General features: G+C 38.3%; 1 protein-coding gene across 2 annotated transcripts; it reads left to right on the top strand.

Moving 5' to 3' along the window:
- Nucleotides 1-611: 611 nt before the first annotated feature.
- On the top strand, nucleotides 612-26,911 carry ZNF404 (zinc finger protein 404). 2 transcript variants are annotated; one of them, XM_064293768.1, is made up of 8 exons: nucleotides 614-965; nucleotides 2,568-2,755; nucleotides 3,066-3,138; nucleotides 6,200-6,245; nucleotides 11,808-11,934; nucleotides 15,406-15,443; nucleotides 15,781-17,641; nucleotides 20,576-20,685. In XM_064293768.1, the coding sequence occupies exons 4-7, from the start codon at nucleotides 6,237-6,239 to the stop codon at nucleotides 17,548-17,550; spliced, it is 1,944 nt and encodes a 647-aa protein (XP_064149838.1). In that variant the 5' UTR covers nucleotides 614-965; nucleotides 2,568-2,755; nucleotides 3,066-3,138; nucleotides 6,200-6,236; the 3' UTR covers nucleotides 17,551-17,641; nucleotides 20,576-20,685. The 2 variants fall into 2 exon arrangements, with proteins under 2 accessions (XP_064149839.1, XP_064149838.1); XM_064293769.1 differs by lacking the exons at nucleotides 15,406-15,443; nucleotides 15,781-17,641 and having other exon boundaries at nucleotides 612-965; nucleotides 20,576-26,911.

Genomic DNA, 26,911 nt, shown 5'->3' with positions numbered 1-26,911 from the left:
CACCACCCAGATTCTCTTTTGGGCAGAAGGTTTAACGAGCTTTACACAATCTCAAAATCTGAGACACAAACCACTTCACGTACAAAGCAACACACTCAGAAACCACAAGCAGAAACACAATCCCATACATGGTTATGCGGGCGCTTGCGCGCGCACGCACACACACACACGGGTCCAAGATCACAGAGAATGAAAACACAAACACATATACACAACACTCTGGCACTTTTTCTTTAAAACAAAGGTATACTTATAACTTGCACTGCTCCTAGTGCTACAACAGGCGCTGTACTACGTGGAAGGCGGGGTCAAAATTCTCCGTCCTCGGGAACCTGCTAAGTCCTCCTGCTGTATCAAGGTTTGAGGCAAGGCGGTGCTCTACCTTTTCCATCCCGGGTTCCAATCCCAACTGGCACCTTCGAGTAGCAACCCATGCCCGTTGCCTTCGAGTTGATTCTGACTCCTAGTGATCCTATAGGACACGGCAGAACTGCTCCACAGGGTTTCCAAAGGACAGCTGGTAGATTTGAACTTCTGACCTTTTGGTTAGCACTCATAGCTCTTAACCTCTGTGCCACCAATGCTCCAGGACAACCAGAGATTTTCCTAACCCAAAGGTCCCGCCATCCAACTCCGTTCCTGTACGGCCTGCGCACCCCGAAGGAAAGCTACAGCTCTTTGAAGTATCCCAGGGCGTCTCCGTGAAGGGCGGGGCGTCAGTGCCCCCAGCGATCTGAATAGGGGGCTCCCAGAGGCCACGAATATTCCGGATGGACTACATTTCCCAGAAGCCACCGGGCTCGAATCACCTTCGACTTGTGGGTTCCCTTCCTTTGGAGAGACCGTGGAGCCTGTCTGGTAAGTAGGTCGCTGCCAAAAAGAAAAATGAGTGGAGGCTTCCACAGTCCCTCACTGGAGCTGGGCGGGAACCGACGTCAGGGGTGAGAGTGAGGGAGGCGCTGGAGGTGAGTAAGCCCGGGACTCGGACCGGGCGTGTGACACCGAAGTGTTTGTGTGGCTGTGAGAGGCGGTTAGTGTGTGCGCGTGTGTGTTGGTCTGTGTGTCGGTGTGTCAGGATGTGTCTCCATGACGGTGTGTGCGTTTGTGCGTCAGTGACTGGAGCGTGATTTTGTCTAATTGGCTGGGGGAGGGAGGATTGGGCGGAGGCGTGTGGCTTAGGGTAGAGACGATGTTTGGTTGTGTGGAGTGTGTTGAAAACACACAAAACTCACTGGAATTTGAGCATGAGGTTTATTCAGAGCAGTTATTCTATATGCATTATTAAAATGCCAAACCCATTGCCTTGGAGTGGATTCCGACTCATAGCGACCCTATAGGACGAGTATCGAACTGCCCCAACGGGTTTCCAAGGCCGAAATCTTTAGGGAAGCCGACTGCCACATCTTTCTCCCAGGGAGCAGCTAATGGGTTTAAACTGCCAACCTTTCGGTTAGCAGGCAAGCCCTTAACCACAGCACCACCAGGACTCCTGTATGCATTACAAAATACCCGTTGCAGTCCAGTGGATTCTGACTCATAGTGATCTTGTAGGACAAAATAGAACCGACCCATAGGATTTCCACAAAGCGGCTGGTGGATTGGGACTGCCCAACTTTTGGTTAGCAGCCTAAGCTCCTAACCACTGTGCCGCCTGGGCTCCATATGCATTATAGGGAGGCCATTTTGATTCCAGAAAAAGCACATGACTGGGAACAATGGGGCTTATAAAGAGAAGACGGGGCGGGGGGCGGGGGCGGGAAATTATACACAATCAACCACTGGCTAATTAACGTGATTGATTGAAGCCTGGCTTTCCTTTTTGCTAGGAGTCCTGGTGGCACAGTGGTTAAGACATAAGGCTGCTAACTAAAAGTTGGTCAGTTTGAATCCACCAGCTGCTTCTTGGAAACCCTATGGGGCAGTTCTACTCTGTCTTACAGGGTCATTAGAAGTCGGAATCCACTCGATGGCAATGGATTTTTTCCCGTTCGCTGAGATGAACTGTTACCAGTTTACTTCTGGCCAGGCTGCTGATAACTTGGCCCTCCATCCACCTGCAGCCATGAGGCTTTTTGAGATTTAAATCAGGAGGTAATGGTTTGACAACTGTGCTTTTCTAATAGGATAAGACAAATTTACATTGCTATAGAACAGTTTCTGGCGGGCTTTTGCAGTTTGGGTTAGGTTTTTTTATGGTTAATATTTGGTTTCCTAGATGAGAAAACTCTAAAATCCAAGTAGGAAGTCTGTTATTAATTTTCCTATTCAACAAGCATTTGGCTGCTAACCAAAATGCAGTTGTCTTGAATCTCAAAATAGTTATGCTGAGTGAAAAAAAGCCAGACAAAGAAAACAGTACATAGTATACTGATGCCATTCATATAAAACTCTAATGTGCAAACTGTAGCCCTGGTTGTACAGTGGTTCAGCGTTCGGCTGCTAACCCAAAGGTCCGCAGTTGGAATCCACCAGCCATTTCTTAGAAACCCTGTGGAGCAGTTCTCCTCTGTCCTGTAGGGCCACTATGAGTCGGAATTTGTTTTTTTTTTTTTTTCCTTCCCTCACAGCCCTTTGAGGTCTGCTGCTGATTATAAATCCCCAAGAGGAAAGTCATATTCTGAACCCTAGAATGTAGGATCTGAGCCAGAAGACGCAGGCTTGATCTTGGCATGAGATTTTTGAAGTTGGATGCAGCTCCAAGGCAGGCTTCTGGGAAGACATGATGAGGAGGCCTCAGGAGTAGGATTACCTTCGGGTAGGTTCCCTTTGGAAGCTGGGAGCCGGGGGCCGGGGGCATCTACATGTTTCATAACCACAGCGTTTCCAGAGCTCTGGTCCCAGGAAGCTGCGATGAATTAGAGACAGATTCCACTGTAGACATCAGTGACCCTGGCCCCTCTCTCTCCCATACTACAAAGGTCAACACTGTTTCACTTGTTCCACTCTCCTTCCTATTTCCATCTGGTTTTGTGTGATGACTGAGCAAGTGTGGCCATGGAGGGTGTTTTCTCACTCTGCTGTCTAAAAAAATCCTGATGTCTTATGATTCCCTTCTCTTTTCCTAGTGCTGCCAGTCTCTAAAAAAAAAAGTATCCTGAGAGGAAAGACTTGTTACCCATCTAAAAGTTAAAAGTCCAGGTGAGTTTGTGTGCCCTCTTTATTCATAAAATGCACTTCATTGTTAAAGACATGAGAACATTTCCTTTCTGTCCCCTGAAATGCCTTGCATCATAGTGATGTGTCTTTGAATTGTGGGACCATGTAGAGGTATCCCCCTTCCAGCACACTGGAGCACTTCTCTCTATAATTTATTTAACAGGTTGCCTACTGTTAGCTATTTATGTTTGTTTGTTTTAATTGTCCTAAAGGTTTACAGAGTAAATTAATTTCTCATTAAACAATTAATACACATTGTTTTGTGACATTGGTTGCCAACCCCACGACATGTCACCACTCTCCCCTTCTTGACCTTGGGTTCCCCATTACCAGCTTTCCTGTCCCCACCTGCCTTCTAGTCCTTCCCCCTGGATTGGTGTATCCATTTAGTCTTGTTTTGTCTTATGGTCTCTTCTAATCTTTGGCTGAAGGGTGAACCTCAGGAGTGACTTCAGTACAGTGTTAAAAGGGTGTCCAGGGCTCATACTCTCAGGGTTTCTCCATTTTCTGTCAGGCCAGTAAGTCTGATCTTTTTTCGTAAGTTGCAAAATTCTGTCATGCAATCTCTGGCATCGTTTCTATTTCCAAGGCCATATTTTCCAACTACCAATCCTTCTTGGTTTCCAACTTTTGCATTCCAATCACCAGTAATTATCAGTGCATCCTGATTGCATGTTTCATCAATTTCAGACTGCAGAAGTTGGTAAAAATCTTCATTTCTTCATCTTTGGCCTTAGTGGTTGGTGAGTAAATTTGAATAATACTCGTATTAACTGGTCTTCCTTGTAGGCATCTGGATATTATCCTATCACTGACAGCATTGTACTTCAGGATAGGTCTTGAAATGTTCTTTTTGATGATGAATGCAGCGCCATTCCTCTTCAAGTGCAGGCTCTTCTTAGCCCTCTCAGGACAGGCCTCTTCTTGGCCATGCAGGCCTCTCAGCCTTCCGCCTCCCTGTGGTTGGCCTCTCTACTGCTAAATGACCCACATCATAGCCAGCTTTGTTCAGCTCTCTTAGCTGCATTCCTAGCAGCAGGTTTCTGCCGTCATCACTGACTCTGCCGCAGGGCCCCTTCCAGACCTCTCGCTGTCTTCAGTATTACAGCCCTTGACCTCTGGTACAGCTCTTTTAGGAGGTTCCTTGCCTCCTCTCTCTCTGCTTCTTTTCTGTCTTCTTGTTTCTTGCCTTTTCTCCTTTCTGCTTTCTTCTTTCTGAAAATTCTGTGGGGTTGGCTGCATATTATAAGCAATTTCCTTGTTGCTTTCAAGGGATGGCCCTCCCAGCAGGGCCACAAACTGACCAATCTCGTCAGTGGAAAATAGTCACTTCATTTGCATAGTCTATTGACCAATCCCTGCACGGTTTGTAAAATAGACCAATCACAGGGTGGGCTGCAGCACAGGGCCAGTCAAAAAGTATCAAACCATCAAATTGTTTATAGCTTACCCAGGAAATGTCAGTCAAACTTGACAAAAGTAACAAACCTACTGGGGTAGAAAATGGGAGAAAGGTAATTCCTCAGGGCTTAGGGAAAAAATCTTCAAGCTATTTTTCCAAAGAACCAAGGCAACTCATGTTACCACAGTACCTTTAGGTTCCCTCCAGCTTTTTTTTATTTTTCCCTTTTCATTTTAACCAGTGTCAGTCACATTCCTTTCTACATCTTTGGACATGGTTTATAATTATTTCCTTTGGATGGAGTCTCAGACATGGCATTTCATAATTAAATTCTGCTTACACAGAATTCTACTTACATATCTCAGTTATTCTAGGTTTTCACAAATCCACAGGAAACCATGAGAATACTTTTTTTCTAAAACCTTACTAACCTGTGGTACATCATGAACCTTTTAAACCTGGCAATTGACTGACTATCTATAAAATGGTAGTACCTTATTGCTTACAAACATCTCTTTAGTAAAGTTATATATCTTTTGATGGGTGATTAACCTTTTAGTTAATTACCTATGTTCAGGTTTCATACAAGGTAACAGGATAACCTGGGTTTCAGAGGCAATAGTTAAAAAAAAGAAACAACTGGATTTATAATGATAGAAATGTGGATTCAGAACATATCACATCCACTTACTACTTGTGAATATGGGAAAATGCCTTTAATTCTCTGAGCTTTTATTTCCCCCATTTGATGAATTGAGCACCCATCACCGAGAAGATTGCAAAAACCTATTTGTTGATGTATGACTTCAGTGAGCACACACTGGGTACAGGGTAGGGAGGAGAGACAATGACTTCATGCCAGAAAGCATAGTGAATCTCGCTAGGGAAATCCAGATTGGTTAGCCCAGAGGATAATGGGAGTTCTGGCTGGGAGGAAAGCCGTCACATGGGAGGGCAGTTTTGCAGTGGTTGCCGAGTTTGTCTTTCCTGTTCTCTGCCTTTTATCTGGCGGAGTTCAGGCCCATCTCCAGGCCATGAAGGTTGTTACAGTTTATATCATGTAGCTTGTTCTCCACATAGGAGCCCTGGTGGCACAGTGGTTCAGAGCTCAATTGCTAACCAAAAGGTCGGCAGTTTGAATCCACCAGCTGCTTCTTGGAAACCCAGTGGGGCAGTTCTGCTCTGTCTTGTAGGGTCACTATGAGTTGGAATCGGCTTGATGGCAACGAGTTTTTTCAATTGGTCTGAACCCTGGAAGGTAGGCCTGGAGGAAGGAAGATCTACTCAGGGTATGACTTAACAAACCCAGTCTCAGCATCATCTGAAGGAGAAATGGGTCAGAGTGGGATGCTTTGATCTGGCTTCAGTGCAGGAGTGCCTCCACTCTATACCCATCCTTGTGCAGCTTGTTTCCCTAGGTGTAGAGAAGGGCTTGGATTTGTTTGGATGTCTCACATCCCCTCACGTGTTTTTGTGTTTGAGGGTGAGGGGTATTTAGGAGTAGTGGGAAACAGGAATAGAGAAGGAAAAAAAAAAAAAGGTTATGTTTAAACTTAAATTATTTGGAGTTCAGAAGTACACCGTGTCTTAAGTCTTCTTTTTCTTCCCCACCTCTGACTTCTCTGAACTCTTTTTTTGTAGTAGAGGAATCCTGAGGAGGACTAGCAGCTCTAAAATCATGGCACAGGTAAGTTGATGTCTCTCTTTTTCCTGAAATACTATGATTTTTAGTTCATGTAATGCTTAAATGGTTTATTCTGAAATCTACTGAAGAAAGCCATATCCCTGAACCTACTTTACAGTTCCACCCATTACACTGAAGGATGCTGTCCTCATTTGTCCATCAGTTTTCTCAAACTGATTTTTACTTATTCATCAAGTTAACTCATTCGTCTTCATTGTGCTCAGTCTCAGTGCAGCACTGGAGCAGTAACAGAGTGAAGTACCTTGAAGGAAATATTTGAGCTTCCCTTGCCAGGTTCATGATTTTGTAATAGAGAAATAACGCCCCGATTTGAGCACAGGAGGGGAAACTTTCTCCATAAACCTACGTTTTCCAGGTAGATAAGGTGAGATTTGATTATGAATGGTGTTAGTCTCAGCGTGAGATGAGATCTCCTGGTTTGAAAAACTTTTAGGTTTGGGGAGAGATGGAATCAGTGCCTGCCTGGAGAGAGATCAAGGATCTGGCTAAGGAATCACTGAGAAATGAATAAGGGACCGAGGTCCATTTTGTAGTTGAGAAGGTTTTGCTGGTCTTGAGTGAATCACTGTTGTTCTGATTATCCTACATTGTTGTTGGCTGCTGGTAAATAAGCCCCCGACTCATGGTAACCCCGCGCACAGAGGAATGAAATGCCTGGTCCTGCACCATCCCCCTGATCGGTTGTGGATCAGACTATTGTGATCCATAGGGTTTTCACTGACTGATTTTTTGAAGTAGATCACCAGGCTTTTCTCCCTAGTCCATCCATAGTGTGCAAGCGTCTGCTGACAGTTAGGTGGTGGCTGTGCAGGAGGTGCTGGGCATCAAACCTGGATCTCCTGCATGGAAGAGAATTCTACACTGAGGCATCACTGCCGCTGTAATCCTACATTGTTGATGTTGTTAGATGTTTTTGAGCTGCTGTCAAGTTGACCTCCGACTCATGGTAACCCCACGCACAATGGGGTCAGACCGTTGTGATCTCTAAGGTTTTGTTGGCTAATTTTTGGAAGTAGGTTGCCGTACTTTTCTTCCTGGCCTGTCTTAGCCTTGAAGCTCCACTGAAACCTGTTCAGCCTCACAGCAACACACAAGCCTCCACCAACAGATGAGTGGTGGTGTCCCATGAAGTGCATTGGCTGGGAATCGAACCCAGATCTCCTGCATGGCAGGCAAAAATTTTGCCCCTGAGCCACCGTGGACCAAGAGTTTAGTAAGTGATTGTGGAAAAGAAGATCATCTAGAGCTACATGTCATGGATGAGACTGAGCTACAGGGAAGAGGTTAAAATTTTTGTCTAACCTAACTACCTTGATGAAAAAAAAAAACAAACATCACCATCGAGTTGATTAGGCTCATAGCGACTGTATAGGACAGAGTAGAACTGCCCCATACGGTTTCCAAGGAGCACTGGGTAGATTCAAACTGCCGACCTTTTGCTTAGCAGCTGTAGCTCTTAATCACTATGCCACCAGTGTTTCTTCTACCTTGATGATATTGTGTATTACATATCATATAAAAAATACATTATATATTAATATTAACAGTATTTTAAGAAGGAACAAATTTATATCTAGACTGACTAAATAAAAACATTAACTTGTCAGAATAAGGGAAAATGCTTATGACATAATATGACATATCATGAATTTGCATCTTGATTAAATTACTTAATTTTATACAAATTGTATTTTCAAACATGGTGATTTTTTTTCAGTGTTTTTGAGATTTAATTGACTAATAATTAAGTGTATAAATTTTGTCTTTTTAAGGTACCTTTATTGAGATATAATTAACCCACAATAAACTGCACATATATAAAATATATAGTTTAATAAATTTTGACATGACAGTAGCTTCATGGACAAGAATCAGCGTAAAGCCAGTTGCCAGCAGGCGGAGATCAGTCATATCCCCACTGTTATGGATTGAATTATGCCCCCCAAAAGTATGTGTTGTAAATCCTACTATGCCTGTGGTTATAATGCCATATGTAATATGGTTTTCTTTGTTATGTTAATGAGGCAGTATTAGTGTAGGGTGTGTTTTAAGTCAGTCTGTTTTGAGATACAAAAGAGTGGATTAAGCAAGCAGTAAAAAAGCAGAGAGAGGGGGAGATAGATTTTTTGAGATCTCCGAAGAACCAAGAAATAAGCTGAAAAGAGACAAGGACCTTCCCCACAAAGCCAACAGAGAGAGAGAGAAAGCCTTCCTATAGAGCCGGCACCCTGAATTTGGACTTCCAGCCTTTTAAACTGTGAGAAAATAAATTTGTTTGTTAAAGCCGCCCACTTGTGGTATTTCTGTTACAGCAGCACTAGATGACTATGGTGCTCACTTTCCTACTTCTTCATCATTCTGACACCAACTATCCACAGGACACTGTCTTTCTGTTCCTAGCCACCTGGGCTAGATCAGACCTTACAAATTAAGAGGACACTGTCCTTGGTTCCTTAATTTACTGGAATGACTCACAGAACTCACAGAGAATGTTATACTTATGACTACCAGTTTTATTATAGTCCCAGTAACCCAGTGTTGTTGGGCCGATTAAGGATATAAATCATGATCCCCATAAGGACAAGAAGCACAGGCAAGGTCTGGGAAGCTGCCATGTCTCAGAGAAGTTACATCACCCTACCTTTGCTGACCAGGAAGCTCTCTGAGCGTGAGTGTTCTGGGCTTTTATTGGCCAGTCCTGCATGATAGGCAAATAGCCTCCTAATATTGGCCTCCCAGATGAGTGTTTTCTGGTCTGGCCAGCACCCATTTGCTAGAACAAATCCACAGGTGTGGTCAGGAAGCCTCAGACCAGGCACCCCAGTTACTCTAAGGGAGCCAAGGACAAAGGCCACCTTCACTTAGGATAAAACTAGGTCCTTTACCCCACACATATGTATGGGGGACCCTATGGTATTTCTTTCTAGCTTTTTAAGGAGGCACCGTATTGTTTTGCAAAATGGTTATACCATTTTGCATTCCCACCAGTGGTGCGTAAGAGTTTCAATCTCTTTGCGACCTCTCCAGCATTTGTTATTTTCTATTATTTTTGATTTGTGCCAGTTATGTTGGGGTAAGATGGTATCTCATTATAGTTTCAATTTGCATTTCTCACATGGGTAGTGATCATGAGCATTTCCTCATGTGTCTGTTAGCCACCTGAATGTCTTCTTTGGTGAAGTGTCTGTTTATATCCTTTTCACATTTTTAATTGGATTACATGTCTTTTTATTGTAGAGGTGTTGAATTTTCCTATAGATTTTAGAGATAAGACCTTTGTCAGATATGTCATAGCCAAAAAATTTTTCCTGGTCTGTAGGTTCTCTTACTTTTTTTGATGAAGTCTTTTGATGAGCATAAGTCTTTAATTTTTAGGGTATCTCATTTACATCTAGCTTATCTTCTAGTGTTTGTGTATTGTTAGTTATGGTTTATATGCTGTTTATGCCATATATTAGGGCCTCTAGTGTTGACCCTATTTTTTCTTCCATGATCTTTTTAGTTTTTGGTTTTGTATCATTTGGTTTTTTGAAGGATAGTTTTTCTGGGTATAGAATTCTAGGTTGCTATTTTTCTCCCTTTGTTCCTCTATACATAATGTGTCTTTTTTCTCAGGGTGCTTTTCAGATTTTCTTTTTATCACTGGTTTTGAGCAATTTAATTGTGATGTGAGTTGGTATAGCTCCTTCATGTTTTTTGTGGTTTGGGTTCATTGAACTTTTTGACTCTGGGCTTATAGTTTTTATCAAATTTGCACAATTTTTGACCATTATTTCCTCAAATATTTTTCTCCCCCTTCAGGAATTTCAGTTGCATTTATAGTGGGTTGCTTGAAGTTTTCTCACAGATAAATAATATTCTTGTCAATTTTTCGAAGTCCTTTCTCTGTGTTTCAGTATCCTTAATACCTATTAATGTGTCTTTTAAATATGAGTGTTTTCTTCTGTAATCTGTAATCCCCCCTTAAACTCATCCCAGTGTACTTTTTATCTCAGAAATTATGGCTATCATCTTGTGTCTTTTTATATTTTTTGTATTTCTACCTAACACTTTCAGTCTTTCCCCTTGCTTTTTGAACATATGGCATACAGTTATAACTGTTTAGTGTTTTTGTCTGCTAATTCTGACATCTGTCAGTTCTGGGTGAGTTTTGATTGTTTTTTCTCCTCATTATGGGGCATATTTTCTGGTTTCTTTTCATGCTTGATAATTTTTTATTGGATGGAAGACATTTTGAATTTTTCTGTTGGTTGCTGGATATTTTGTATGCCTGTAAATATTCTTGAGCTTTGTTTTGGGATGTAATTAAGTGACCGAAGAATAATTTGATCATTTATAGCTTGCTTTTAATATTTGTTCAGCAAGACCAGAGCATCATATAGTCCGGGAACATTTGTTCTGCATGACTAAGATAAGATTATTTTCTTAGAGTGGTCAGAATAGGCAGTATTCCTATCCCTGCAAGAATGTCAGCTACTCTTCCCTCTAATCATTTCAGATCACTCTTTCCCTAACCTCAGGTTGTTCCCTTACTTGTGTGTGGTCAATATTCTGCACTTTTAGTGGGGCATTCTTGGGAATATCCAGAGTCCTCTCTCTGTGTGTTTTCCTCTTTTCTTGTATTGGCCTTGGTCTACCCAAACTCCAAACTTCTCCTCAATTCAGAGATTCCTCTGGGCTTTGCCTGGGTTCCCTCTCCCTGCACCATAGCTTTGAAACTCTTTTCTGGCAGTAGACTAGGACAATTGTAGGGCTGACCACATTTGTTACTTATCTCTCAGGGATAACAGTTCTTTGGTTTTTTGCCCATTGTTCTGTCTTGAAAAACATTGTTTCATATATCTTGTCCAGGTTTTTGCTTATTTCATGCGGGAAAGTAAATCTAATCCTTGTTACTCTGTCATGGCTGGAAGATTTTATCATACATTTGGAAAAAAGAAATTTATCAATTCTTTTTACTTACACCTTGAAGACAACAGAAGATGTAAAAACTTGCATTTATTAAGTCTGTGATTTAGGGATGTAGAAGATTATGTGGTTGTATTACTTCATTTAATTGAGGAATTCTGATTACTTTCTTTTTGTGCATTTGGATATTTAAGTTTTCCCACATTGCTAAGGAAAATTTATGTGGTCCAATGGGATTCTTCAAGATTAAGTAGGCACTCTACTTCACAAATATTAATTTATTTACTGTAATCATGTCACAGGAGTTCTGGTGATGCATTGGTGAAAGTGCTCAGCTGCTAACCAAAAGGTCGGCGGTTTGAATCCGCCAGCAGCTCCATGGGAGAGAGATGTGGCAGTCTGCTTCCGTAAAGATTTACAGCCTTGGAAACCCTGTGGGGCAGTTCTCCTCTGTCCTTTAGGGTCACTATGAGTCGGAGTCAACTTAATGGCAACAGGTTTGGCTTTGGTTTAGTATGTCACTGTCTTATAATGTCAGCGTGCTTGTTTTTTATTTTCCCTTACTGCAATTCAATATTTCATATTGAAACAGCTTTCTTTACTTGTACAAATTAATATATGGGTTTGTCATTTCAGATGCCATTGACTTTCAGTGATGTTGCCATAGACTTCTCTCAGGAGGAGTGGGAATGCCTAAACTCAGATCAGAGAAATTTGTACAGAGATGTGATGTTGGAGAATTATACTAACTTTATCTCACTGGGTAAGAATATCTGCCTCAAGTGATGTAGAATCTGCTATCTGGGATATCAGCTTTCTCCACTGTGTATTTTATACCAGCTAAATTATTGCTCCATGTTCTCAAAGGACTGGTTTGAGGTTTGTTAGATGGAATTGAGGCCTCCATTCAGCACCTGAATCTCCTCTTGCCTTCAGTTACCTTCCTACCTCCCCTTGCTCCTTCCTATAATTGCTTCATTTTCTAAATGACTAAAGGTTTAAATCCTGGGACTTTTTTTGCATAAACATTGTCAAAGAAAACAGATTTTATGTGTATGTTCAGAATGTCTGTAAATACCTTATTTTGATTTCTGGTCCTCCTACATGCAGAAGAGGTACACTTTGAGTCCTGGTTTTCTCTTTACTACAGGAGTCTCTGAAATTTTTATAGTGGTAGAATGGGTCAAGACCATTATCTTTTTTAAATACTATTTTCCTAGTTATAGCAGTGGGATTGTTAGCTTGCAGTGACCTAATAGATTTTACCCAGAAATGAAATTCATTCCCTCCTCTCTTCTGTGACTCCAATTATCTGTGTTAGATCTTTTGAGCATATCTTATAGATCTCTTGTATGTTTAACTTCTTTTACCCTCTACTTTTTTCTCAATGCTTGAGTTTTGAGTATTTTCTATTGGCCTGTATTCCATCTCATTTATGCTGTCCAGTCTGCTTTTAAAGGCATTCATTGGCTTTTTCATATCAGATATTGACTTTTCAGTTCTGGAAATTCAAATTCTTTTTTTTTAATTCCAGTTATCTGGTGAACTTCATTATTTTATTTACTTTCTTTCTCCTTTTCTGTTTTCTTTAACATTTTAATCATAGTTATTTTATAATTCTTGTATACTATCTTCATTTTTTTTGGAACACCTGTGGGTCTGTATCTTTTTTTTTTTTCTCTTGTTATTTGTCATCTGGTAATGCTTCTTTAAATTACTAGTAATTGTGATTGTGTCTGGGTACAATATACAAAAGAACTGAAGAGGTTCCAGTTAGCAGTATTTCTTACCAGAGGTATTTGGTTTCCTCTCTTAGTCTTACAGAATGGGAAGCTTATCACTATAATACATTTAGGGTTTAAATTGGGTCAGTGATAGTTTTCAGTCTGGTAATACTAAGCTACCTCTTGTTTATCACTGTGCCTTTGCTTTTAGTTGTACTCAGAATCAACGCATTCTTCCAGGGAAACAGTGGCTGTAGAAATTTGGGGCCAATTCACCACTCCTTTATGTTTGTTATTGCTTATCTATTCTGATTTCAAGCTTCCTTCCCTGATGGATCTTTTATTTCCAGAAGAAAGGCTGAAAATTAATAAGATGATCATCCAGTTGTTAAGTTAGGAAAAGAAGAACATGATAGACTTAAAGAAAGTGGAAGAAAGAAAACAGTAGAAGAAAAAACAAATTAATGAAATAAACACATGCAGCTCCAAATTGGTTATATCAAAAAAAGAATAAAATTGATACAAGTTTTTCAAGACGAATCAAGAAAAAAAAAGAAGGCACCAGAAACCTAAATAAAACAAAAAGAAGACCTTGTTATAAACCATCAAGATTTGAAAATGTGATGATAGTTTTAAAACATTATGCAAAAAAACTTGGAAAAGCAGATGAAATAAATTATTAGAAAATTTTAGTCTACAAAAATCTCAACTCAAGAAAAAAATAGAAACCTGAAAAGTCTCCCAGGTAGTATTGAAACCGAATCAGTAATAAACAGAAATCCCACAAATTGGAAGATTCAGGTCTAGATGGAATCTCATTAAAGCATAAGTACAACAGTTTGAACATGCAAGAATTTGGGGAATATTTTTCCTGTGAAGCTTTTTGTATGTAGAAGAGTCTAAAACAGAACAAACTACAGTCAAGTAAGAGATGAGTAGAAAAATAATTCTTTCTTATTGAACATATGGAGTATATTTATAATAGCTCTTTTAACACCCTGGTCTATGAATTGTATTATCTGTATCATGCCTTCTTCTGTTTCTTTTGATTGATTTTTCTCATAGTAATGGGTCATATTTCCCTGCCTTTTTGCATGCCTGTAATTTTTAATTGGATGCTAAACATTGTGAACTTTGCTGTTTTGGGAAGCTGAATATTTTATATTCTTTTTCATTGGGGCCTTTGTTCTGGGATACAGTTAGATACTTTGGAATTCATTTGATCCTGTCAAGGTTTGATATTAAGCTTTGTCAGAGTAATTCCAGAACAGCTTTTAATCTAGGATCCTTAGGTAGCACAAATGCTTAAGTGCTCAACTACTAGACAGAAGGTTGATGGTTTGAACCCACCTAGAGGTGCTCTGGAAGACAGGCCTGGTGATATGCTTCAGAAGGTCACAGCCTTGAAAACCCTATGGAACACAGTTCTACTCTGACACGTGGGTTCGCCATGAGTCAGAATCGTCTCAAGAGCAACTAACAACAACAACAAAATTTGGCCCCACTACTGATGCAGTACTTTTCCAGAGACTCTACTAGCTGCGTTAGGGGATATTGTGCTGCCTACTTCTATGTGGTGGTGCTTTCCACGGCCTCATTAGTTTCCTTACACATATGTGAAGATCCGTACTTGGGCAAAGTCTCCAGGGGATCCCTGTACAGATCTCTAAAGCTTTCTCTCTCTGTGCTGCTCCTCTCTCTGCCACTTTGTCTTGCAAATTCTGTGTGCTTTGCCTTCCCTGAACTGTGTACTCCAGTCTCCTAAAGTCAGAGACACTGCTAGGTTCTGTTTTAAGTCACCCTTCCTGTGTTTTGCTCTAGAAACACTCTTCAGGCAGTCAGCTGTGGCACTTTTAAGACTCACTTTGTTTTCCCCCTTTCAGGGGATCACCATTCCGCGCTCCCTGTTGTTTGATGTTGGAAAGCTGTTGTTTTATATATTTGTCTGGTTTTCTAGTTATTTAAGGTACATGGGTAAATCTGGTTTCTCTTAATATTTCAATGGTACAAGCAGAAGTTATTGGCTCTATTTTTCTTTGAAATCTCTTTGAATACAAGAGGTCCTAGATTCACCTTATATCTTCCCTGCCGTGGCCTAGGAATTAGCTGTTTCTTCAAGCCTTCTTGGTTTACATTAGTGGGAAATAGTATAGAGAGATCAGAACCCAGCCAACAGGGCAGCTAATGATGACTGTATTTTTGTGGGAATAATTATTATATAAAATTTTTTCTGCTATCTGTTCTATAGAACTTGGTCTGTTTAGACTTTGTCTTTTCTGGAGTCTTTTGTTGTTTTTTCTTTTTATTTTTAAATCATTTTATATTTATAGAGGAGTTACAAATATAGTACAAAGAGGACCAGTATACCGTTTCCCTAATGATAACATCTTACATAAATAACAATGGGACATTTATCAAAACTAACATATTAACATTGGTGCAACACTATGACCTATAGACTTTATTCGGATTTCACCAATTTTTCCCCTAATGTCTTTTTTCTATTCCAGGATCCAGTCCAGTGCACCACATTGCATTTAGTCATCATGTATCCTTGGTTTCCTCCAGTACAGTAGTCCCCCCTTACCTGCAGTTTCACTTTCCATGGTTTCAGTTACTTGCAGTCAGCTGCAGAGCAAAAATATTAAATGGAAAGTTCCAGAAATAAACAGTTCCTTAGTTTTAAATTGTGCCCGTTCTGAATAGCATGATGAAATGTCATGCCATCCCGCTCTGTCCCACCTGGGACTTGAATCACATTATCTATGCTGTATACGCTACCTGCCCATTAGTCACTTAGTAGCCATCTCAGTTATCATATTGACTCTCATATCACAGTGCTTGTGTTCAAGTAACCTTTATTTTACTTAATAATGGTCCCAAAGCACAAGAGTAGTGATGCTGGCAATTCGGATATACCAAAGAGAAGCCGTAAAGTGCTTCCTTTAAGTGAAAAAGTGAAAGTTCTCGATTTAATAAGGAAAGAAAAAAAATCGTATGCTGAGGTTGCTAAAATCTATGGTAAGAACGAATCTTCTATTCGTGAAATTGTGAAGAAGGAAAATGAAATTCGTGCTAGTTTTGCTGTTGCACCTCAAACTGCAAAAATTACGGCCACAGTGCGCGATAAGTGCTTAATTAAGATGGAAAAGGCATTAAGTTTGTGGTTGGAAGACATGAACAGAAAATGTGTTCCAACTGATGGCAACATGTTGCGCCAGAAAGCACTGAGCCTATATGAAGACTTCAGCAAGGGATCCCATGAAACAAGTGATACTAAGCCATTTACTGCAAGTAAGGGATGGTTACACAGATTCAGGAATAGGTTTGGACTGAAAAATATAAAAATTACTGGAGAGGCTGCGTCTGCTGATGAAGAAACTGCTACCACGTTTCTGGCAGAGTTGAAAAAGTTGATTAAGGAGAAAGGGTACCATCCAAAGCAAGTCTTTAACTGTGATGAAACAGGGCTCTTATGGAAGAAGATGCCCAATAGCACCTACATTCACAAAAGTGCAAAGGAGGCACCAGGGCATAAAACATGGAAGGACAGATTAACTCTGGTACTATGTGGCAATGCTGCAGGGCATATGATAAAGCCAGGCATAGTGTACAGAGCAAAGAACCCACGTGCTCTCAAAAACAAAAATAAAAATTATCTGCCTGTGTTCTGGCAACATAATCAGAAAGCATGGGTGACAGCCATCTCGTTTATGGAATGGTTCCACCAATGCTTCATCCCAGAAGTGAAAAAATACTTGGGAGAGGAAGGGTTGGAATTTAAAGTCCTATTAATAATAGACAATGCACCAGGCCATCCTGAATCTGTTTGCTATGAAAGTGAAAACATCGAGGTTGTATTTTTACCTCCAAATACAACCTCATTGCTTCAGCCCCTTGACCAGGGCATCATTCAGTTTGTCAAGGACACATACACTCGCCTGGTATTTGATCACATTCAGTCAGCAGTTGATGCAGACCCTAATCTGGACATAATGCAGTGCTGGAAATCATTCACTATTGCTGATGCTATAACTTTCATTAAAGCTGCAATGGATGAATTAAAACCGGAAATTGTAAAGGCCTGCTGGAAGAACTTATGGAGTGAAGTCGTGAATGATTTTAAAGGCTTTCCTTGGATCGATGGAGAAGTTAGGAAAATCATTCCCGCAGCCAAACAAGTTGGTGGAGAAGGATTTGCTGACGTGCTTGATGAAGTGGAAGAACATACTGAAGGCCATCAAGAAGTGTTAACAAATGAGGAATTAGAAGAACTTGTTGAGTTGTCTACCAAGGAAGAGGAAGATGAAGAAAGTGAAGCAGAACCAGCAATGTGGACATTACTGAAATTTGCCGAAGTGTTTGAAATTGCACAAACATTAAAGGACAAAATTATGGAATATGATCCTTGGATAGAACGCAGCATTAAAGTCACCCGTATGATCACGGAAGGATTACAACCTCTGCAGCAACACTTTGATGAGTTAAAAATAAAGAGACAACAACTTCCGATTACAGTGTTCTTCCAAAAGATTCCAGCAAAAAAACCTTCAACTATCAAGGATCCCCAGCCATCAACATCATCATGGCTCGATGATCCAGAATCACCCGAAGCAGATGATCCTCCTTCTGACTTGATGTCAGAAGGTCAGTAGTAGCCTAAGGCTACATCACAATGCCTGCGTCATTCACCTCACTTCATCTCTTCACGTAGGCATTGTATCATCTCGTGTCACAAGAAGAAGGGTGAGTACAGTACAATAACATACTTTGAGAAAGAGAGAGATGATGTTCACATAGTTTTTATTACAGTATATTGTTATAATTGTTCCATTTTATTATTAGTTATTGTTGCTCATCTCTTACTATGCCTGATTTATAAATTAAACTTTATCATAGGTATGTATGCATAGGAAAAAACATAGTCTATATAGGATTTGGTACTATCTGCGTTTCAGGCATCCACTGGAACATATCCCCCCCATCCCCCCGGGTAAGGAGGGACTATTATATGTGACAGTTTCTCAGTTCTTCCTTGTCGTTTATGACCTTAATAGTTTTGAAGAGGTAAGGTATTTTGTAGAGTGTTTGTTTTCTCGTGTTTAGATTGAAGTTATGGATTTTGGGGAAGAATACCATGGAAGTGCCATTCTCATATCAGGGGTACATGATGTCAACATTTTATCACTGGGGATGTTAACCTTGAAAACTTGCTTGAGGTGGTGTCTGTCAGTTTCCTCTGCTGTAAAGTTACTATTTTTCTCTTTCCATACTCTGTTTGTTAGAAGCAAGTTAGTAAATCTAGATGGGATCAGTTTTGATAAACTTTATTTTCCAGTAATTTAGCCATTTTATGTACTAATTTATTGGCATAGTTGTATGATTTTGTTTTTTTTTTTTAAATATTCTCTGTTTCTTTATTGTTTAGTTTTTCCTCCAGTCATATGTTTGGATTTTTGTCCATATCTTTTTTTCCTTGACTAGGTAGGCCACTGATTTGTATGTGTTAATTGCAGTTTTATTTCAGTTTTACTCTGATTTTATTTGCTCTTTTCTGCCTTCGGTTTACTTTGTTGTTCTTTTCTTAATTTTTTAGTAGAATGCTTAATTCATTAATTGTAATTCTTTCATTATTCACTTAATATGAGTGTTTTAGCCTGTTTGTTGCCTCTGAACACTACAGTTGAAGGTCGTAGATTCTGATACGTAGTATTTTCAGTATCCTTGTTTTCAAGAAATTCTGCAATTTCTATTTGTATTTTCTCATTGAGCTAATGGTAGTCGTTTAGTAAGAGCTTTTTATTTACAAATAGAAAGTGTTTTGGTTTTCCGATATTGCTACTTATTTCTCATTTATTGCATTGGTTCAAAGAGTATTATTTGTATTATTTCACTTGTTAAACATACCGTACTTATTCACAGAAGAATTCTACTTTTCTTCAACCCATGTTTGACCCATTTAGCACATTAGATTTTCCTCAGGCTGCACCACAATCTGGATTGCCAACGCAGCCTACATCCCAAATATCCTTTGTTGCAGAATCCAAGGCATTATGTTTCTCAGGGCCTTTCCCCATGTTATTTACTCTATTTACTTCCAACATTTCTGGATTTATTTGCTTAATATTAACAGAATTCATGAAAAATCACTGAGATGCATTCCTGAGAAGCTCAAGAATGGTTGGCTTTAAGTTGATTCTGACTCATAGCGACCCTAAAGGACAGAGTAGAACTGCCCCATGGGGTTTCCAAGGAGCAGTTGGTGGATTTGAACTGCCGACTTTTGTTAACTGCTGCGCCACCAGGCCTCTTGTAAGGGAGTACAAGGGAGAATTTGAGAAAGACATTGACCAAATAAAACAAATGGAGCATCTGTAGGATGGGTGAATAATAAAACTCTACTGAGGAAGATATGTAAATACATATGATTACCTTGACTGAGATAGAAAAACAACCAGGAAGGTAAATAAATACATATGTTTACCTTGATTGAAATAGAAAACCAACGATGGTTGTGACTGTAGTAATAAGACATGTATGATTTTAAGGAAACAGGCATTTGGAGATGGTTTCAACTTTTTCCGTTTATGTTTTTGCCTCAGCTAGTTTAGATGTGCAGTTTTTTTTCCATGTGTAAAATATTATAGAAGAAAGTATTTATAATTGTAATAAGGTGTGAAAGACTGGAGTCAAGGAGAAATAGTTAATAACTATTACATAATATTTGGAAATTACACAGTAATTTTACTCAGCTGCCTTCCCCTGTGACCTGTTGGAAACATTTACCTTTATTTTCATCCAAATTACCTATTAATTCCATATTTTATTCTACAGTTAATTATTTAATACCTGCCACATGGTAGGGGCTTATTTTTTAGTGTCAAGTGGAAGGGTTTGCATTTATACTTGAAGTTTTAGAATTAAAAAAAAGGTAGTAAAACAGTTGAGAATTAATAAATATGTAATTGAGAAAAGCATTATGAAGGCAAAGAATTAGGTGTTGGAATATAGAATAAAGGATATGGATTTACTTAGCAAAGACATCCTTTCTGGGGAAGTGATTTGTAATGCGCAGTACCTGAAGACGGTAATTTAAAGAAGCCACACGAGGAGATTCTTTAAAGGTGGACCAGCTGTGAAAAGGCCAAAGAGATGGTAAAAGTCGTGGTATGTTTGGGTAGCTAAAAAGATGCAGTGTGGTGGAATATAGGGAGTAAAGATGACAAGGGCTTGAAGTGAATTATTATATATAAGACAGGGCTTTTTTTATTTATGGTTATGTGTTTGAATTTGTTCTAGATAAAAAAATTATATAGAGAGCCATCTGGTAGTTAATGTTAGAAATGCAGATGATCAGAGCCTACTCCCACAGATTCTGATTGACGCAGTTTGAGTGGATGCCTGAAGGGTAGTATATGGAAGAACTCCTTGGTAATTCTCATCCACTACTAAATATGAGAACAGCTGACTTCTGTTTGCCTAATCACAAATTTTACATTCTCATGTGAACGTCATAACTCTGAGCCCTTTTCTAAGTTGCACGGTAGTATTTCATAGTTTTCTAACCCTTTTACTTCTAATGGACATACTTTCCAGTTTATTACTATTTTTACTATAGAAGATTACTCCTTCTCATTCCCAGTATAGGAAAATAGCATTTGTTTTCTCATTTTCTTTCAGACTTTGATTTCACAAATGAGACCAACAAGTTATCTTCAGGAAAAAGCAGTTATGAAGTAATTTCATACCATCAGGAGACACTGAAAAGAAGTAAAGCCTTTAAGTGTACAGGTTTATTTTCCAGAAATGATCCACAGTGCAGAATTAAATTTGGGAGACAACAGAGAACTAAAGTGGGATATTTTAGTCAAATGACATTCAGAAAACGTATATCTCTTTCTCTACAACAGAGAATTCACACTAGAGAGAAATCATATGAATGTAAGGAATGTAAGAAAGCCTTTAGAAAACATTCACATCTTACTAAACATCTGAGAGACCATTCTGGGGTGAGACCCTATGAATGTAAGGAATGTGGAAAGGCCTTTGGAGTTCTCCAGCATCTTATTAGACATCAGAAAATTCATACTGATTTGAAACCCTATGAGTGTAATGGATGTGAGAAGGCCTTTAGATTTTATTCACAGCTCATCCAACATCAGATAATTCATACCAGTGTGAAACCCTATGAATGTAAGCAATGTGGGAAGACCTTTAGACGTTATTCTCACCTAACTGAACATCAGAAAATTCATGTTGGTTTGAAACCCTATGAATGTAAGGAATGTGGAGAAACTTTTAGACTGTACCGACATATGTGTCTACATCTGAAAATTTATCATGGTGTGAAACCCTATATATGTAAGGAATGTGGGAAGGCCTTTGGTCATCGCTCAAGTCTTTTTCAACATAAGAAAATTCATACTGGCGAGAAACCGTATAATTGCAAACAATGTGGAAAGGCCTTTGTTCGTAGCTATCTACTTATTGAACATCAGAGAAGTCATACTGGTGAAAAACCTCATGAATGTAAGGAATGTGGGAAAGCCTTTAGTAGGGGTTCAAGCCTTCTTAAGCATAAGAGGATTCACAGTAGTGAGAAACTCTATGATTGTAAGGAATGTGGGAAGGCCTTCTGCAGGGGCTCTCAACTTACACAACATCAGAGAATTCATACTGGCGAGAAACCTCATGAATGTAAAGAATGTGGGAAGACTTTTAAACTTTATTCATACCTTATTCAACATCAGATAATTCATACTGATGCGAAACCATATGAATGTAAGCAATGTGGGAAGGCCTTCAGTCGTGTTGGAGACCTTAAAACACATCAGTCGATTCATGCCGGAGAGAAACCCTATGAATGTAAGGAATGTGGAAAAACCTTTAGACTTAATTCTCAACTCACTTATCATCAGACAATTCATACTGGTTTGAAACCCTATATATGTAAAGAATGTAAAAAGGCCTTTAGTTCTATATCAGGTCTTTCTCAACATAAGAGAATTCATACTGGTGAAAAACCCTATGAATGTAAAGAATGTGGTAAGTCCTTTATTCGTAGCGCTCGACTTACTCAACATCAGAGAACTCACACTGGTCTGAAACCGTACAGATGTAAGGAATGTGGGAAGGCCTTTAGTCATTGCTATCAACTTACTCACCATCAGAGATTTCATAGTGGTGAGAAATTCTTAATGTAATTAGAATGAGAAAGCCTTGAGCCATGGTACAGCTTCTCCCTTTCGTTGTCACTGTTCCAACAATTGATGATGTCATGGTAAGGATTAAAATTGGTTAACATAAAATAGAAACCTTGGAAGGGCATCTGCTATATACTATTTGCTTACTAAATATTGTTGTTGTGTACTGTTGAGCCAATTCCAACTCTTAGTGACCCCATATGACAGAGTAGGGTTTCCTAGGCAGTAATCTTTACGGGAACAGATTATCAGGTCTTCTCCCCCACAGACCTGCCAGTGGGTTTGAACCATCAACATTTTGTTTGGTAGCTGAGTGCTTAACCAGGGCTCCTCTACTAAAATTAGCTACTGTGATTTTTATGATAATAGTATTACTATGAATTTATGTGGAAGGAAGGACATATGAATGTATTTTTTTAAATTTTGCACCATCACTCATCCCTTATTTAATTTCAGATAACTCATTCTGAACAAAATCCAGTAGAATATTGAAATGAGAGTTTTTTTAATTCAGACTTCCATCTGAAGGTTAATGCTGGAAAGAAAGTTTTATGCCTTTGTTGAATGTAAAGATGTTGAGAGTATAACTCTTGAAAAATTAGTGATTTGAAGAAATTTTGCCATAATAAATTCTTTAATACATACCATCCATATTCCCTACTATTCAAGAAAAAATACAAATTAACAATTGGTTAGCTTAAAGATAAATGTTGATTTGGAAAAGTTTTCCCCAAGTTTTTGAAAGTTTTAAATTTACACAGTTACTGAAAAGGTAGCACAATAGCACAGCAAATGCTTGTTTGTCTTCCATGTAGATTCAAGACATTTATTAACATTTTGTCATATTTAATATTTCTCTTTATATATGTAGAAACCCTGGTGGCGTGGTGGTCAGGAGCTATGGCTGCTAACCAAAAACGTTGGTAGTTCGAATCCACCAGGCCCTGCTTGGAAACCCTGTGGGGCCGTTCTGCTCTGTCCTTTAGGGTCACTATGAGTTGGAATTGACTCGACAGCATCGGGTTTTGTTTTGTTTTTTCTCTACATGTACACACACACAGAGATGCGTGTATTACATATGTTTTATATATATGTATACACACATATATGTTGCATATATCATTTTTGCTGTGCTTTTTGAGTGGATGGTTTAGGTATCATGCTTCATCTCTAAAAAATCAACATACAACTAGGATTAAAGATAATCTATGTAACTACTAAACCACTGTCATCTAAAAAAAATTAACATTATTGTCCTATGATATGTACTCCATTTGCAAATTTCCTCAATTGTTTAAAGAATGTCTTAAAGCTGACTTTTATTTTTAGAGTCAAGAAACAGACTAAATTAATATATTTTCTATGGTTATGGCTTATTAAATCTCTTGGTGAACAACCTACGATCTTTTTTGTGACAGTTTTTTGAAGACTCAGGAGAATTGACCTGTATAATGTTGCACATTCTGTGTTTATGCTATTGTTTCTCAAGTTGTGCTTAGCTTGTTTTTCTGTCCTCTGTATTTCCTCTGGACTGGAGGTTATGTCTAGAGGCTTGATTGGATTTCAGATTAAACATTTTTGACAAGACTACTTTATAAATACTATTATGTAAAAAAATGTAAAACACCAAACGGCATACAAGGGAAATCATTTTTGATCTCTTGATTCATGTCAGAACCACCAGCTCTGTCTATTGTATTGATTCATTTTTTCCATTGCATATTATAAGTAATCCTCTACTTGAGAATTTAAATAAACTTATGTATTTTGAGGAGTTTTAGGATGGTGCAAACAGCTAAGCACTTGACTGCTAGCCGAAAGATTGGCTCTTCAAATCCACCCAAAGATGCCTCAGAATACAGCCTTGGTGATATGCTTCTGAAAATTGATAGTCTTGAAAACTCTATGGAGCAGTTCTGCTCTGCACACATGGGGTCACTATGTGTTGGAATTGACTTGCCAGCAATTAACAACAAAATATATTTTAAAGAAATTAAACAGTTAACAAAACCAGGTCTTTATATTTACCTATATACTTAAAATTTCCCATGCTTTTTTTTCCTGAAGATCTGAATTTCCATCAGTTAAGATTACCCTTCAGCATAAAGAACTTACTTTGGCATTTCATGAAGTGCAGGTCTCTTAAGGATGAATTTTCAGTTTTCTTTAATGAAGTGGCTTTATTCTTGAAGGATATTTTCTGTCTTTAGAATTCTGGGATGGCAGTTTTTGTACATTTTTTTTAGGATTTCAGATCACTGACTTCTTATCTCCATAGTTTATAGTAAGGAGTCAGTATCATTTGAATGATTTTCCTCTGTAATGCATCATTTTTCTTGTGATGCTTTAAAGATTTTCTTATTACTTTTGGTTTTCAGCTGCTTGAGTATGATGTGCCTGGTGTGGTTTTCTTTGTATTAATCCTGTTTAGAGTTCTCTGAGCTCCTGAAATCTGCACACTTCGGACTTCCACCAAATTTCAGAAAATTTTGGCCATTATATCATCTGTTGTTTTTTCCCTGCTCTTTGCTGTCGTTCTGGGATTCCAGTTACACATATGTTAAACCTTTTGATGTTGTTTCACAGGTCACTGGCCCTGTTCATTTATCTTCAGTTTTTCCCTCTCTGTTCTTCAAATTGGATAACTTTATTTGTTCTATTTTCAAGTTCAGCTGCTCCTTTTTTCTGTCATCCCAATCTGCTGTTAAGCCCAGCTACCAAATGTTCGATTTCAAATATTGCATTTTACAGTTCTAGAATTTTACTATTTTTTTATAGTTGCTATATTTTACTAAGATTTCCTGTCTTCATTTCAAGCATATTTTCAAAATCCTCTTAATTATAGTTAAAATATTCTGTATATTGATTTGTGCTAGAAAGATACGTAAATCCATTTTGATTAACTTGCATTGTGAAAAGTTTTCATTTCAACAAATGTTCCTACCTGTTTAGGTAGGTAACAAAAAGATCTTTTCCTTTCCTTAGAGTTTCAGATTTAGTTTGTTCATATACTGTGTGTGGTACTGGTGAGGAAAACATAAATCATTGTCATTTTTTGTCTTTGATCATGAAATACTTGGCAAAAATCTTTTTTTTTTTTTTTTTTAGAAAACATTGAGTTCAGATTACAGTAAATCTTTGTAAAAATCTTCTACCATTGAACTAATGAACATTGGCAAAGAACATAATTTAATTGTTTTCTGTTTCTTGAAGAGCTGGCAATGATTCATAGCATTTGCACATATATACTAAATGAGTTTATCCATTATATTTTTCATACAGTACAGCACAGCAATTAGGGAAACAAGCATTTTCCTTCAAATTCTGAGTAATCCAGATTTTTTTATATAACGTAGATGAAGTAACATCTGTTATGATGGGAACAGATTTTTCACACTTAGTTGAAATTCTTCTTTGACACATAAAAAAAGATTCAAGTTTATGCCATGAATCTGATTTTGAAGTCTGCAAATGGACATTTCTTTTTTATTGGGAAGTCTTGAGACAATGTACCCATAATATTAATTGAGAAGTGCCTCTTATACAACTCATCTCAAGCTAAAGAAGAATACTTGAAACTTCTAATCTTGAATTAATTGATCTTTGATATTGTTAGAAAGATCTTGTGTTCTATGAGCAATTGTTTAGTGGCTTACCTGAAGATATTTCACTTTTTATAAAATAACATTTTTAGTCTTCTCATGATTTCCTAACAAAATTTTCATACCTAAACTAATAATTGGTTACGTTTCCAACTAAAACTTAATTTCTCTTTTGTGTAAGAATCCAAGCCATTTTATAGCTGGCTAAATTTATAAACTCGTATTTGTTTAAAAATTATTGAGATTTTTTTGGTTGGACATTATGATTTTAGGCAACTAATATATCCATTCTTTTTTGCTTATCAGCAGGAAAACTATCAAAATCACTATGTGTTTGCTGAAAATGTCTCTTAATATTACCCACTTTATTAACCTAATTTTTTTTTACATAAGTGTTTATTTTGCTGTCACAGAAAATTGCAATTGCCATTCATCATGAAATTCACAATAAACATATTTCCAGTCACTTTTAGTCTCTACCATTCTGGCTGTAGTAATGATCTCTACTTGATTCTGCTTCATTGCTGCGTCTGCATTTTAAAGTTAAAAATCTGGCTATAGTTATTTTTAACCTAGAATAACACTTACAATTAAATTAATAAGTATTTCAATTTAATTACTATTTTCTACTTAGTATCACAGTAACTCGTGTTCATAAAATATTCAAATAAACACATTACAATCAATTTGTTGATACCAACTAGATCAGTGATGCGTTTATGTGTAATACTGGAAATGACACATGGCACCCAACACGTACACTATACTACAAAAATAAAATATCTATATGATGCAGCGATTACTGTTAAATGTAGACCTACCAAAACAATAGAGTTGTCAGTACCAAAAAAATATTTTATATTAAGTTTTTAACTTAAAATTAGATAATCTGTGTTTCAGAAAGTTCACTCTGGTGGACAATATAGAATATACTAGATGTGGCGTGGGAATGAGAGGAGAAAAAGGAAACAGTGAAGGCAAGATATCTTTGCAATATTACTGTTGTTATTAGTTGCCATTGAGTAAATTCCATCTCATGTCAACTCCATGTGTGCAGAGTAGAGCTGCTTCATAGGATTTTCAAAGCTGTGAGCTTCCGGAAGCAGATCACCAGGCCTGTCTTCTGGGGCAACTCTGCATGGATTTGAACCACCAACCTTTTGGCTAGTTGTCAAGTGATTAACTTTTTGAGCCACTGAGGGACCACAATA

This window comes from Loxodonta africana, chromosome 11 (assembly GCF_030014295.1).
Source record: "Loxodonta africana isolate mLoxAfr1 chromosome 11, mLoxAfr1.hap2, whole genome shotgun sequence".
NCBI classification, from domain to species: domain Eukaryota; kingdom Metazoa; phylum Chordata; class Mammalia; order Proboscidea; family Elephantidae; genus Loxodonta; species Loxodonta africana.
Note: the sequence above shows the minus strand (reverse complement) of the source record. Positions and strands in the feature narration are given on the sequence as shown.